Source organism: Rhea americana, unplaced genomic scaffold (assembly GCF_003343005.1).
Source record: "Rhea americana isolate MKP2758 unplaced genomic scaffold, rheAme1 scaffold_626, whole genome shotgun sequence".
NCBI lineage: Eukaryota > Metazoa > Chordata > Aves > Rheiformes > Rheidae > Rhea > Rhea americana.
The window spans coordinates 16,919-31,704 of NW_028186786.1; the positions used below are offsets into that span (position 1 = coordinate 16,919).

Consider the following 14,786-nt stretch of genomic DNA (forward strand, 5'->3'; position numbering starts at 1 on the left):
GTGCTCCCTACTCTGTCCAGCTCCTCTTTTGTCATGCCTCAAAGTGTGAGCCTTCAGCTTTTCAGTCTAACTCTGAAGTTAGCTAAGGTCACATGGGAGACACAAAAGTGTATAGTCTTAGCACCAGCTGTGCCATGCCTGGATGATGTGGAGGGGAGTGAGCTCTGACATTTTAAAGTCGTGTCAAACTAGTGCTTGCCAGCACAGCCTTGTGCAGAACACAGGGCACAGAAAAGCAGCAAGCAGTTCCCAGCAGCTGCACGCAGGGGTGTATGTGAGAAAATGAATCAGATGTATTGGAATGAAGTTCCAGAGGTCCCAAGTCCAACCCCTTGCTCAGAACAGGTCTGATTAAGTCAAGTTGCTTGGGATCTTATCCAGTTTAGTTCAGATTATCTCCAAGRATGGAGATACAGGGTTCAGAAGGGAGTAGATGGTGAATGAAGGGGTCCAGAGGGAATCAGAGAGACCTTGAATGTCCTTTCCAGGTCCTTGGTTGCAGGAGATCTCCCACCATGCTGTCATCCTCTCAGACAGCTATTGTAGGATGAATCGAAGGGGAGATGTTTCTTCTCATCCCCTGCAGAAGGGAGTGCAACAGCCCTAGACAAGTTGGGGCAGACCTCATGCCAGGGAGCAGTGCCTGCTGCCAGCATGAGCATGCCAAATGCATGTTGCAGTTCGCCACTAGGTGGACTCCAAATCCTAGTCTTGATAGGGAGGACACAGTTCAAGAACTGGCACTCCTGCACAGGCAGCAGCAGAAATACAGCTCATAGCAGTGTTTGGGGGTAGGGAAGAATGAGGACCAGATAAGAAACAGGGGCATGCTTGGACCTGTCTCAGTGACATGGAGACAAGGCTGGAGCCCTGAGCAGGAATAATTTGACTCTGATTTGCATAAAATGAAGCAGAGTGATATAGCAGGGGGCAGGTTACTGATTTTGCACCTTTGCAGTTTAGGCCTACTCCTCTCTAGGTGTGTAAAAATGGACTGGAGCAGCTGCAGCAGTTGCTCTCTTATGCTATCTTCCTGCCACGAGCCACGGAGGAGAGAAGGATTGACTTCAGCTAGCACCATGGCCCTCATGGTTCTCATCACAGTCTATTCCACAGCTGGCAAAATGACCCTGAAAACAAGAGAGGAAGAAGCTTTGAGCAAGGCAGCATGGTGCAGTGGGTAGAGCTTCACCCAGGATGCAGGGGTTGACTTTGACACGGTTGCCTGGTCACATTAGGCTGTAATATCACTGTAGGACAGGAACAACATTTACTGAGAGGCATATGTATAAATAAGAAAATTTATGTAACTATTCTGCTGGCTCAGTCTGTGGTTTTCATGAAAATCCAAAGCACTGCTCTTCCTGATGCATCTGTTTCCCTTGCTGTGAAAAGGTTGTGATAACCTCCTTCTCTCCCTGTGTACCTTGACACCTCCAGCTTAGGAGTCCACAGCATTGTCCATATATCCAGCTGGGCTTTCCCAAGCCCAGCTGGTCTTCCAAGACAGACCCTTGGAGAAGAACACAACCTACCCTAGACTTCTTGTATTCCTGCATGTCTCAGACATGCCCCTTGCCATACAAGCAGAATGGGAGAGGTGAGGTTGACCTGGGGCTGTCTGAGGTGATCAGTGCCAGCCAAGGCATACTTTGAGCTCAGCATCACTTCCAGGAGCTCTGAGCTTGCAGTCAAAGTCCCTGTCTGTGAGTCAGATCTAGCCCGAGAGGTACAGGACCCAGGGCTTGAGAGACCAGTTCATCTCTGAGGATCTCCACATGAAGGTAAAATCCTGCAGAGAGACAAGGCTGATCAGTTTGTGGGGTGACGTTCCTTGGGGAAGTGTCCCACTGGCCGGAGTCAGGTTCTCCACCTCACTCTAGAAATGCAATTCAGCAAATGGGGCCCATGTATTCCACCAGCCAGCCAGCCTCCCCACTTGGACATGGAAGGCCAAGGGAGATGGGGAAATAGGTGACCCAAGGTGAGGGCAATTTTGCTTTGGAGAGTGTGCACCTGACTCTGAGTGGCCCATCCCCGCCCCCGGCCTGGCTCAATGGCATGTGAAGCACTCACCCGCCTCAGGATAAGCTGGGTAAAGAAGCAACAGCTGCTGGAGTCTTTTTGCTGCCTCGGGAACTGTGACAGCACCCGGGAGTCAGGCTAGTGTCTAATTTTAAACTCATACTTTGTGCATTTGTGCATGCAAATGCAGTCTCCAGCCCCCACTCTCTCACCACCTCCTCCAGTGCACAGAGAGGACAGGCTTAGCAGGAGGGAAGATCCAGAGAGGCTCTGGCTGGCCAAGATCTGGGGAAAGGGGGCTTGGCTGTGGGGCAGGAAGAGGCAGCTAGGGGAGAAAGACCATGGAGCTTGCTTCTCCCCAAGATGATGTGAAGAAGAGGCAACAGAAGGAGAAGTCCAAGAAGCCAGTGCCACCAGCAGCCCCCCGGCCAGCCAGGGCTCTGTTCTGCTTAACGCTGCAAAATCCACTGCGGAAGGCATGCATCAGCATCGTGGAGTGGAAGTATCCTTTGGGCTGAGTGGGCTTGGAAGCACCTGTGTGTGCATGCCTGTGAGCATGGGTGCTAAGGAAGAGTGCTTGCTGGAGCAGGACCCCTTGGGGTTGCTAAACAGGCAAGTCCTCAGCACACTGGCTTTGTTTATGCTGTGGTGGGGCTGTTTGTGCTGGCTGTCTTATTGGGCCTGTGAAGGAGCAAGGAAAGGTAAGGAAGGGCTCAGGCAGCCGCAGCGGGGTGCACTGGCAAAAGTGATGGCTGTGCAATCTGGAGGCACAAAAAGGCTAGTAGGAAAGACAAGGTGGAGCAGACCAGGTCAGGGGGATCCTCAGCAAAGTATTGTGGGGACAGAAGGGGACAGCCCGGGTGGTGAGGGATGTGGGCATATACATGTTTTCTGTTGACTGTGGCTGGTAGGAGCCATGCTGGGGAGAAATAGGAGACGGTCTGTCAGGAGGGGAGAGTGGTGCCAGAGGAGGGGATGCAGGGCCTATCCCAGGGCAGGGATGGGGCTAGGCAGAAGAAGGCCAGGGTGGAGGAACAGGTGCTTAGGATGCAGCTTGGAGGACAGGCCAGCCTAAGGGAAGAGGGGGTAAGGAGTTAGGCAGGTAGGCAGGGAAAGCACAGAGAACTGCTTGGGATGGGTATGTGTATATGTGTCACTGCTTGCCTGCTCCTGCAGCTGCTGCCTGCTATTGCCATGGGCAGCTAGCCAGCATCCTCCAAATCCCTGCCAACACCATTACCATCTCAATCTCGTTATCTGTTTACTCCTCACCACTTTTGACTCAAGTGAAGGCTTTAATGGGTGAAGCAGTATCTCTGTGTGCCTCTGGTTTAACTTATGAATGGATTTGGGGTGGTTATTCTTTAGGTGGCCTTTCTTTGACTGGGGTGTTTTAGCTTTGAAGTGCCAAAATGTCATGTTTCTGTCACCCATCAAGAATAATTTTAGGCCATTGTTTGTTTAAAATAGGACTTGTATTTTGTGGAAGGGAAGAGGACATTTTTGCCTTAATGGGAAAGGAAACATTTCACTTGGTTTCAACAAAACATTTGGGCTCAACTGAAAGTGAAAGGACTTGGGCATTTCCAGCAAATCCAGTCTTCCCACCCCAATTTTTCTCATTTCAGTTGCTGAATGTTTCTTGGTGTTCTCCCAGTCTGGGGTTCTCTCCTCTCCAGGGTAGCTTGGGCAATCCTGCCCCACCAGACCAAGCCTCCATCCTGTATCTGGGGGCTGAAGAGCCAGGTCTTGCTGGTTGGAAACACTGCCTACATTGTGTTATTATATGTGATGCTACAGGGGCACCAAAGCCATGCCCCAGCACCACCAGCAATGCCATCCTGATCAAAGTCTGTATTGCCCATTTGCAGACACTCACAGCATGCTCATACCACCTGGCAGTGCTTTGGTGAGCATTGAGTCTGAGCCTTCTTCTTCCTACCTGGCACAAACAGACTCTCTGACCTTTGAGTAGAGGGAGCAGAGCCAAAATTGGGGAATTTGCCATTTCTGCTTCTCTCCAGATGAGGAATGGGATGTTCTGCAAGTGCTTCCTTCCCAGAGCTGTGTCTTCATCTTACATGGGCATAGGAGATGGAGCTACTGGAGAGAGCCAACATAGGGCTACAAAGATGATCAGAGGGCTGGAGCACCTGCGCTCAGAGGAACAGCTGCAAGAGCTGGGCCTGTTTAGCCTGGGGAAGAGAAGACTGAGGGGGGATCTTATCAATGTGTTTAAGTACCTGAAGGGAGGGTGTCAAGGGGATGGGGACAAACTCTTTTCAGTTGTCCCATGCAACAGGAGAAGACGCAATGGGCGCAAACTGAAACACAGGAAGCTCCGCCTGAACGTGACGGGGAATTTCTTCCCTGTGAGAGTGACAGAGCCCTGGAACAGGTTGCCCAGAGAGGTTGTGGCATCTCCTTCTCTGGAGATACTCAAGGCCCACCTGGATGCAACCCTGTCTAACGTGCTCTAGGTGACCCTGCTGAGGTGACCCTGGTGACCCTCCTAGGTTGGACTAGATGATCTCCAGAGGTCCCTTCCAACCTTACCCATTCTATGATTCTATGAAAGAACTTGACCATAGACTCTAGTGTCAGGGTAGAGCTGAAAATAGTGTATATATCTTCCAGCATGCTCAGACACCCTCTTACTAATGGGCCAACATATGTCAGAGCAACTGCATAGCACACTGACAGGAGCCTTTCCCATACTGGGGACTGTGCAAGGGGCATGGAGGAAAGAGGTAGATGTCTCATCAGGAAGATCAGAGGTGCAGATGGTCCTGACTTGTGGGAGATGAGTGATTCTAGGCATTGGGTTTCACTGGCACCACTCTTGTGCCTGGCTGTATTTATATACCAGTGCACCTGTCTCCCTTCACTCAGCAATCAGGGTTTGCAAGGCGTGATGGGGTTGTTCCAGCTCCTGTGGGTTGTTACGGACTTCAAGGCAAGACCGATTGMCAGGTGGAGATTAGTGTGATTATTCTCTATGGGGATACCTGGTGAATGGGTTCAGGATGCTGTTACATATCTCTGTTCCTTGACCCCATCTCTACTGCATAGCATCTACACTGTCAGAGGCACAATGCAGAGGCACAGAGTTGGGACAGTCTTTTCCAGGCAAATGGAGAGTGCTGGTATTCCATGTCATTTTGTAACCAGAAGGACTTTAAGGCAGATGGGTGAGCAGTCTGGGGACCATGAACAAGGTACTGAGTGCCTAATACCTGTTGTGAAGCTACACTTTGTTCCCTTGGATGCCACATCGCAGGAGGCTGCCAGGGAGCAGAATTGGGATTTTTCAAGTCAAGGGGGTGAGGAAGGTTTTGAGTCTCTGGAGATACCAGTGACAAGAGGKAGAGAGACCTCTTACTCCAGTGGCAGTACATGACTGTTGGTTAGCTGAATTGTCCCACTGCATATCTATCTGTTGACAGTGCCAGACTCATGAACACTGTCAGGCAATGTGGGACTTGCAGGTAACACACTGTTACCAGGAAAGCACTGAGTCCTGGCTTCACCTCCAATTGCAAGATAATTCTCCCTTCAAGGAGCAGGAGGAAATATGTATGTGGCTGTTTTCACTAGAGCAGAGGAACAAGCAAAGATTCTTTTACTTTTGCAGTTTAGTGGCTATTGGTCCATGATTTCTGCTCCTCTTTCTATTGCTTTCACCACTTCCTTCCTACACACCTGCATCACTGCAACTACGTGGAAACTGGAATGAGTGCTTGCAAGGTGGACTGCTCATCTCACCCTGTCAGAGCAGGCAGGGGAGCTTCTAGCCCGTGGTCTGTGCTGTGTTACCTGGAGCACAGAAGGAGGCAGCTTTTCCAGCTGAGTATGGTTTTTAAAGTATCAACAATTTGTTGGCCAGAAGAGTCCAGAAAAGGCAGAATAACCTGACTGACCAGCACAGAAGGACTCAACTGGCAGCACTCAGTCAACTTAGCAGGCTGAAATGGAAATGAAGAGAATACTCCTTAATGCCCCTCACCCCATCATGATGGGTTAGATAGTAGTATAGCCAGGGCAGCCCAAGGTTGGCCTCAGCATGATTAGCTGGAAAACTGAGGTAGTTACTTTATTAGCCAAGGTATGGGAAGGTGTCAATATGGCTGTGGGACCCCCTTTGGGGTACTGAATTTTGAGGGCTATGCTGAGGTTGTAGCAGAATCATTCTGGATGGCTGAGTTTTAGATGTTCCCACAGAGGGTGTTCCTGGGAGCTGAGTTCCTTCAGAGGCTTTGCCGAGAGTGAGGTGGAAATGCTGAGAAATCTCATCTTGTGCTACTGGAGCATCTGTACCCAGTGGGTGAGATTTATCAATTTGCAGGCAATAGAGATGAAACAGGCAGGTTGGTAGTTACAGACAGAGATGAGGATGAGAAAGCTCTCAAAACAGTTTGTTGGGGAAGCACTGGCTGTGGTCTAACTTCTTGCTCTTAATGTTGTCTGATAGGTCACTGGTGAGGAGAAGGGGCTGCAGGGGAGAGATGCTAGTTTACTGGATATGCTAATTGCTATTTGTTGATTTATGCTCTGGGCAGGTCTCGCCCAGTGGACACTTGGACATTTCCTCCATGTGCTTCTGGTTTCAGTGGTTTTCAGTGGTACTGATGGATGCAGACAAGACAAGTGAGTTAAAGAGAACTAAGATTTACTCATTATAGGAAACATTATTTGTCAGGAAGCTTTGAGATGAGCATTATGGTGGAAAATATTTGGTATACCTTTTTTGCCCCATGCTCTAGTGAGTATGAAGTCTTCTGGTAGGACAAGGCCACTAGATGAGTGACAAAGACCCCTTTGCTTTCAGGTACAAGCACAGCTGCAAGGTGCATTGAACAGAACACAAGCCTAGGACCCAGAAGCATTTCAGTTCTGAACAAGGCCTGGACGTGACCAGCTCCATGGGTTTATCAGTCACTAAGGATAGAAGAACATTGCATATGTATGCGAGTGTTTCTAGTGGTCAAAGTACTCCAAAATACTTTGGGTCAAGGACTCTGAACAGTCCTGAGCACTGCTTATTCTTTCTAACCAGTTCTTCTCACAGTTGGCAAGTATGCTATGCTTGTCCTGATCTCTTTGGATCTTTGAGCGAGGACTAAATTATGCAGAGTCAGGTAATAAGAGAGAGCAAAAGGTGATAGCTGTTCAATCACATGTCTGCTGCACTCACTGGATTTGAGGAACAGAGACTTGGGATTCCTGATGTGAGAGCCCTTCCCTGAACAGGTTTCTGGGGCCAAAGTTTGAGCTCTGCCAGTGGTTCAGGAACATGGTAGCTAGAGTTTGACCTTGAAATTTCAGTGGCCCAGCGAAGTAGTGAAAGCAGGAAAAACCCAGCTGTGACCAAGTGCCTGTTATAGGGCCTGCAGAGGGAACAGCTGGTCAGACCATTTGTTTTGAGATGCCACAGGGCCCAGACAATACATTACCCCCCCTTCAAAGAGGGGACAAAGCTCAGGATAACTGCCCTATTTATTCTCAGCCCATGGTGCTGCCTACACTGAGCCACTCCAGGCCACAGGATGGCAGCTGGATATTCTGCTAGAGGAGAAGGAGCTGTCTTTCCATTAGGTACTTCCTAGCTGGAGTGACATAGCCCACCTGAAATCTGCCTCTCAGCAGTGTCCCCCCAGTGCTATTGAATGAAGAGAGACCAAGAACTAGCACACTGCAAAGGGTRATGCTTTGGCTAAGTGCTTACATTTTGGAAGAAGATCCTGAACCTTCCAGACAACCTATCAAAGGATGACGAGAGGGAGACTGCCAGCTTTCCTATACCCTGATTATTCCTCAAAGACAACCTTTTAATTTGTTTCCCCTCCTCATATATCCCATGTCAACGCTGCCTTTCTCCAGCAGCTGTGTCTCAAATATCCAAGCCCTGTATCTCATCCTGGTCCATCATTACCAAATCCCCTCCATCCCAAGGGATCCATGGAAGGGGAACAAGTGTGGATGTGCAGAGCATGAAGCCTGACTCTTTTCTCTGATTTTCTGCCCCAGTGGAAGGTTTCTCTACAGCCTGTGGAGTTTCCCCACATGTTCTTAGACAAGTCAGGACAGGGGCATAGGGTGTATTTGCTTTTCAGTTCCTTGCTGGTGTCTCTGTTCCTTAATACTTGCTGTCAGACCTTTTGAGATCATCATCCTTCTGACCATCTTTGCCAACTGTGTGGCCCTGGCCATCTACCTGCCCATGCCTGAGGATGACACCAATGTTGCAAACTCCAGCCTGGTAAGGCACAGCCCTTTCCTCAATCATAGCAGCTCTGAAAAGTTTTGCCTCATCACTTAAATCTATTGTCTTGACACTGAGAAGTAAAACTGCAGATTAATAGCACAATAATTCCCTATTCCTCATAGGTACATGGTGGTAATACCTGTGATGGTGGAATTTGCTGTACCAAATGCTTATGCTTCCCTGAAGGGTGAAATGGGGCCTTTTAGGTCCAGCAAGAGATGCTGCAAAGTCAGAGAGAGACAGGGTGTCCATAGTAATGGGGAAAACACTGAAAATGAGTTTTTAGAGAGACTAAAACCACCCCCAGGTTGAGACCAAAGCCAGCAGATGTGTGTGAAATACAGAGGGAGGAAGAATTAATACTGAAAGAAAGAACAAATCCACTCAAATTTTTATCATGACACTTCCAAAAGGGAACATCCTGTTCCCAAGAAGCTGAAATGTTTTGTTTCAGCATATCTGGCACAAAACTTTCTGATGTTTCATTTCAAAACTGTCTTTTAATTTTGGGACATTCTTTTAAAGGTGGGGGGATGCTGGAGACCCTGTTAAGCAGAGAGGTCACTCTACTGCAGTCAATTATTCCAGTTTATTCCAGACACTCCATTTGCTTGGAATGTTTTGGTATGATTCAGATCAAGAGTTTGCATCATTTTTGGTTCACTACTGCTTTCTGCTCTTCAGATCTCTTTTGCGGTTCAATCCACATTGACTTCCATTGAGTGTCTAAGGTTGGGTAGTGAATCAAAATATCCAAATGCATCTTTTTTTTAGTAAAATGTTCTTGCTGATCTTAGGACATCTCGGTGTTGTGGAGGGGGATGTATGCAAGTATTACTGGCATGTTGTTACTTAAAAAACACCTCTCATTTTTGCCTGTTCCTTAGAGACTCTGTAGTGAGAATATTAACGCAGTTAAAGCATTTGAAATATAAAACACAAAGTAAGGTTTTCATCTGAGCATTTTTTAAATTCCTTTAGCTACTTTTGGCTCTTTCCCTCTCAACAGACTTTCAGTGGCATTAAAATAGTGCTTACTTCTTATTTCCTTAGAATAAGAGGAAAAAGAGGCCACTGTTACCAATGTATTATTGTTTCTTTTAAGAACAAAATCAAAACAGATCCACAGAGGAGGATAATGAAACATACCTACACAGAGAAAATTCCTGGGGTCTTTGTTCAGCCACACAGCACACAGTTTGAGCAGCTTGTCTGAGACCTGGCAAGATCAGGACAGAGTTAAGCTTAAGACACTGGATTTGTTTTGCTTCCTTGGCCTTAGGGGCATATCAGGATTTGAAAGGTGCAGTTGTCTCAGCCAAAAGATAAGAGAAGCCAAGCAAAACAGGGATACATCAAGCATGGAAAGCTGGGGGGGGGGGAGAATAGCAGAGATGGGGGCTCCCTGCTGGGATGTGGTTTGACTGAAATCAGGAGGCCTGCAAGGACAGAGGCAGAGAAAACCCAGCAGCATGTTGTGGCAGTGTTGCATGACAGAGGAGATGGCCTGCCAGCAACCTGTCTCACAGTGCTCCAAGGTAGGAATGCTAGATTAACAGTGTCCAAGAAGAGCTGACAGCTTTTTCCACTAATGGGAGACAGGCAGGCATGTATTGGGTTATTTCATCTATAAATGAAATTTGAATTATTTATATTTATTGTATATTATGTTATTTATATTACATTCTACTTCAGGATTTTTCAGCCTGTTGCTATGCCAACAGCTCATTGTATCAGGAAACTTGCAGACCCAGTGCTCAGTTCTGTCAGCCTTGCTTAGCATATCCCTTTTTCTTCGTATTCTGATGACTTCATATGAACAAGACCATCTAAGAGCTGAGCTGGACTCTCATTATCTTGGGTAAGGGCTATGCTCAACACGTGGAGATAATGGAACAAAGACCCATTGGAGGCTTTTCTTCCTGAAGTGGAGAGACGTGCTGCAATATGTTTAGTCTTTCCCTGTCACTTTTTTAATTACCCCTCTTTGTTACCTGATCCTCCCAGGAGAGGATTGGTTTCTCTGAAGACCAGGATATTCCCTCTTCTCCAAGGAAAAAAGAAAACTTGAAAGGAGCTGGTGATTATTACTCCTCATACTGTAGAATTTGCTAGTGATTCCATAAGAGATGAGATCACTTTACTAAACTCTATGTCCACATGAAACTGGCCCTGTCCTCCAAACTTGCCCTTGAAATAGGTGATGAGGCTAAAAGCATAAGGGGAAAACTGAGTCAGAGCAGTGAGGATGCTTGTCCTGTATTGCCCATGGAGATTTTCCAAGCTCAAGAGCAGTCATAATCGTGTCTCTGTCTTTTCAGGACCACCTGAGAAGGAGTTGCAGACAGAATTTGCAGTAGGTGCAGAATTAGACTCTCATGCAAGCTTTGTGAACCAAAACTCATTTTAGAGGATGAAAAATGTACATTCGATGACCCATAAATGTTCTCTGAATCCATTTCCCCATATCCTGAAAGAAATACAGTTGTTTAATTTCAATATATTTCATTTTTAATCTTTTCTGGATTTCCTCTAATACAGAGCATTTTTTGTAATGCTGTTTTTTCAAAGTCTATTTCTTTTATTCTATTAAAATCAAAATCTTTTCCTCAACTCTGATGAAATATTTTTGACTTTTCCACTCAATCAGAATTTTAAAACATTCATTTTCACTTTGACTTGAATTTTCAAAATTGTCAGTGAGCTCCAAATCAAATTATTTATCTTCCATTAGTAACCTTGCTCTAGGAGACCTGTGTGAACCAAGTTCAGAAATATGTGTTTAGCAGGGCAGGTTRTTCTGGGGGATTCCTCCAAGAAAATACAGATGTCTGCATGTGAGGAGGTGGTTTGACTCTTTACATAGTCATCAGAAAAATAAAGGCAAATTTAGAGTGGGGTAAGAGAGGGCAGTTGGTGTCATCATGAGATTATGTTGATTGTTGCTTGACACACTTCAGACACTTAAAGTACCTATTTCTCCCAACTAATGGTACTCAAAGGTGACTGCTCAGATAGAGCCCTCCACAACAGAGCAGCTAAAAGTAGCTGAGCTGAATCCTGTGTGCTATGTAAGCATATCAAATAGAGCTTAGTGCCTGGTAAACAGGGCAGAACTGGAATTTAAGCTGTGCAGAAGGCACTCTGCTRGTAACACTCATAATGTTTCTTTGTTTAGGTAGAACTAATGTTTAGTATAGACGAATATGTTTCAAAAAATCCCTCCATTTTGGGATTGAGTTGTGTCTCAACCATGGGTACCCCTGTGTTTTAAGTCTGTGAAGCCTGAGTACAGCTCAAGGCACAATTAAGTCATATAAATATGGGCATCTAATCCTGTCCAAGGTGTCCCTGGCCTTCAGTTGCTCCTCTGAAAGGGCATGGGTCCTGTGTAACATCTGCCAGCTCCAAGGGTGTTTCAGATACCCCAGGTCACCTCCAGTAGCATGGAAATCAGCAAAGTTTAGGAAGATGACTTGAGCAATGCTTAAGCAGTGATCCTCAATGCAGTGCCTGTTTTTGAGAACAAGTACCTGCTATCCAAGTGTCTATATCCTGGGACTAGCATAGGTCACTTGCTGCAGGAAGGTCCTGGTTACCAGCATCTTCCCTAGAGTTTGTGCTCACCTTTGAATTCTTGGAGTACTGTAACAGCTGTGAGAATAGACCATGCACTTGCGCGTCTCTGTTCATAGCCTCAGTGCGTGAAATTTCAGGAACTGCTTTTAGTCTTTAGCCAGAAGCCCAAGGGATGCACATAAAGAGGAAGCTGCATGTGCATCACTTCTCTCCTTCACCGTGGGATGTGGTTGTTAAGGGGCTGGCATCCTGTCCAGCTTGTGATTTGCCAGTCCTAGCAGCCTTGATGGCTGAGCCCAGAGTTTTGGGGAGGAAATGATGCAGACCCCTCTGCTCTTACTGCATGCTTGACCACCCAGGGAGCTTGATCATATACAACCTTACCATCACAAAACTGCTTCTTTTCAAAATCCTTCCCCTGCAGACTTAGCTGGCCAGAAGATTTCACTTCCCCTTTGCACCTATCCTGGCTATGATTTCTGCTGCTCACTCAGTGCTGGTGCACAGCCCTTGCCCTCCAGTTTGGCAGACAAGTGATGACCATTCAATCTGAATGCCATTTAAAATACAATAACTTCTAAATCTCATTCTATCAAGCAGGATGCCCATGGTCTCCAGTGCCACAGTAAAGTTATGGTCTGTGGGGACCTTGCTGACGATCTGCTTCCAGCTTGGTGGGAGAGGGATTAGCTGCAGCTCCTATGGATTTCTGTGGCTATAGCTGGGCTCTTTGCCCAGTGTTCACCATGGTCTCTGCTTTCCCCAGATCTGATGTGTCAGCTGAGCCCTTGTCTGTACTGGCTCCAAATAGTCTTCCTGTTCCTGGTTATATTTGCCCAAGTGGTAGCACCCAGCAGAGTCTACGGAAACCAAGTAGGCTTAGGGCATCAAGACCAAGGATGGCCCCACGAATGCCACCAAGGTGTCCCAAAGACATCTGGTCAGATAATGGAGCAACTGGAGTGAAAGGGAAGGGATATGGAGTAATAAGAAGTTCCATGAGAGTAAATGAGGGAACTGTAATGGAGAATGGCCTGCTGTAGCATCTCCACTCACATAGAGCTGCTGGAGAGATTTGTTACTTTTCTGGATCCTGTCTCTTCAACCCTAGGATTTGTCAAGCCCTGTCACTTTTGGGGGGACAGGGAGAGGAGGATCTGGGGATGGGGGAAGAGAACAGGAAAATCACAGAATCACAGAACAGTTGAAGTTGGAAGAGACTTCTGGAGATCATCTAGTCCAGCCCCCTTGCTCAAAAAAATGCAAATCATTCAGAAAACTCTTCCAAATGCTTTCCTGCACATCTCTCGCTCCCAAGTGCTCCCCATGCTCTGACAAAGACTGTTATGAGAAGCAGCATTTCAGGAGCTATTTGGAAATGTTTCTCCCAAGGTCTCTCCCTGGACATACCTTGTGGCAGCTTCCAAGGCTTGCCTGGCCTTCCGCTATGACCTTCCCTTGCTCGATACTGGGATTTCTCACTGCTTTTGCATGAGGCTTCCTCTGTTCTCAGTGTCCTCCATTATTTTTATCTTGGTTTCCAAAGTAAAGGGAGCATATGAGATTGCTGTAACTGTGTGCCCATCTGTTTATTAGCTGTCCTATCCYCTTCTCCATTTCAATTCTACTGGGCTTATCACAGCTACATTCAGGGGAAGAGGAGGAAGACACAAAGCTACTCTGTATTTTGTAAAGCATGGTTGCTGTGAGCCCCTGGAGAACACCTTTATGGTGGGAAAAGCTACCTGCCTGTATGTCCTGGCACATATAGTCCGCACATGCATAATGCACATAACTGACCCAGCTGTAGTAAGGTTTACCATTCAACCAGCCAGCAAAGGCAGCACAGGATAGTGGAGGTGAGGATGGTTAAGGATGTGAGAGGAAAGGAGAGTGAGGCACAACTGTGGTAAAGAGACTGCAAGAACATGGAGATGTTGATGTTGCAGGTGTAGGAGTGGAAATCAAGGGCTTAAAAGAGGGCAGGAGGCTGGGGATGGTTCGGAGGGATCAGAAGAGCAGCACTCATGCTGGTAGGATCCAACCTTCCGAAGTAGGGGAGGCAAGCTCTGTTGAGTTGCCTCAGCTAAAACATTGATGACCCAGCCCTGGTAGCACCAGTAATTGCAGTAATCATAGGTCTCTGATCAGTCTCTTGTCCTCAGATCCAGTAAGGAAATGGCACTGGTGATGACAGTGATACAATGACACTTGGCATATTCACTGCTTTTGGACATGGCAATTGAGCAAGCAATGTTCCTGCCTGTTCCCTTGCCCTAGTTTCTCAAATGGACAGCATTTTAGGTTTGACAAGCCAGGCAGACTCTGGGAGTATACAGTATATAGTATATTGTGTGCTTTCACTAGGCTGAGCACTGCAGGCCTTCCCCAATGGAGAACTACATGTAGGTTTGGTCCCAGAGACATTTTTGCCTTTCTATGTATAATTCCCTGCAGAGCCCAAGTAGGGATGCCTCCTGTCCTTCAGCAATTGCTAATCCCTGGGGTGCAGATGGAGGAGACGGGCTATGGAAGGCCAAAAATAAAAATACCCTCATCCATCTGTCTGCTTCAAAGGCATTTTAATCCCGGTCTGGAAATGGCCATCAGCAGCAAGGGCAGTGATCAGASTGACAGACAGAGCCAAATGGGCACAGATAACTATACCCGCATAAAGGCAAGTTATTTTTGGCCTTGTGGCTGCCAACAGCTGTGCTGAGCCCATGCAGTTGGGCGCTGGCCACAGTGTGGGAGCAGTCACAGGGGCTCTGCCCTGCAGAGCCTTGGGTCTCTCTTTTTCTCCCAAGGAGAGATAGGTCATGCCCCATCCTTTGGTGCCTGCAGGGGTGGTGAGGGGCATATTGGTGTGGGGAGTCTGTTTGGGAAGGATTTACCCATCAGGCAAGGAGAAAAAAAA

The 14,786-nt window shown here is 47.2% G+C and overlaps 1 protein-coding gene across 1 annotated transcript in view; it reads left to right on the forward strand.

Annotated features, from left to right (window-relative positions):
• Positions 1–2,366: 2,366 nt before the first annotated feature.
• The window catches only part of CACNA1S (calcium voltage-gated channel subunit alpha1 S), a 47,992-nt gene continuing 35,572 nt past the window's right edge, over positions 2,367–14,786 (forward strand). The window contains exons 1-2 of the mRNA XM_085320288.1: positions 2,367–2,527; positions 8,179–8,284. Coding sequence (XP_085176414.1) covers positions 2,367–2,527; positions 8,179–8,284 — 267 coding nt within the window. The remainder of the gene's footprint in view (positions 2,528–8,178; positions 8,285–14,786) is intronic.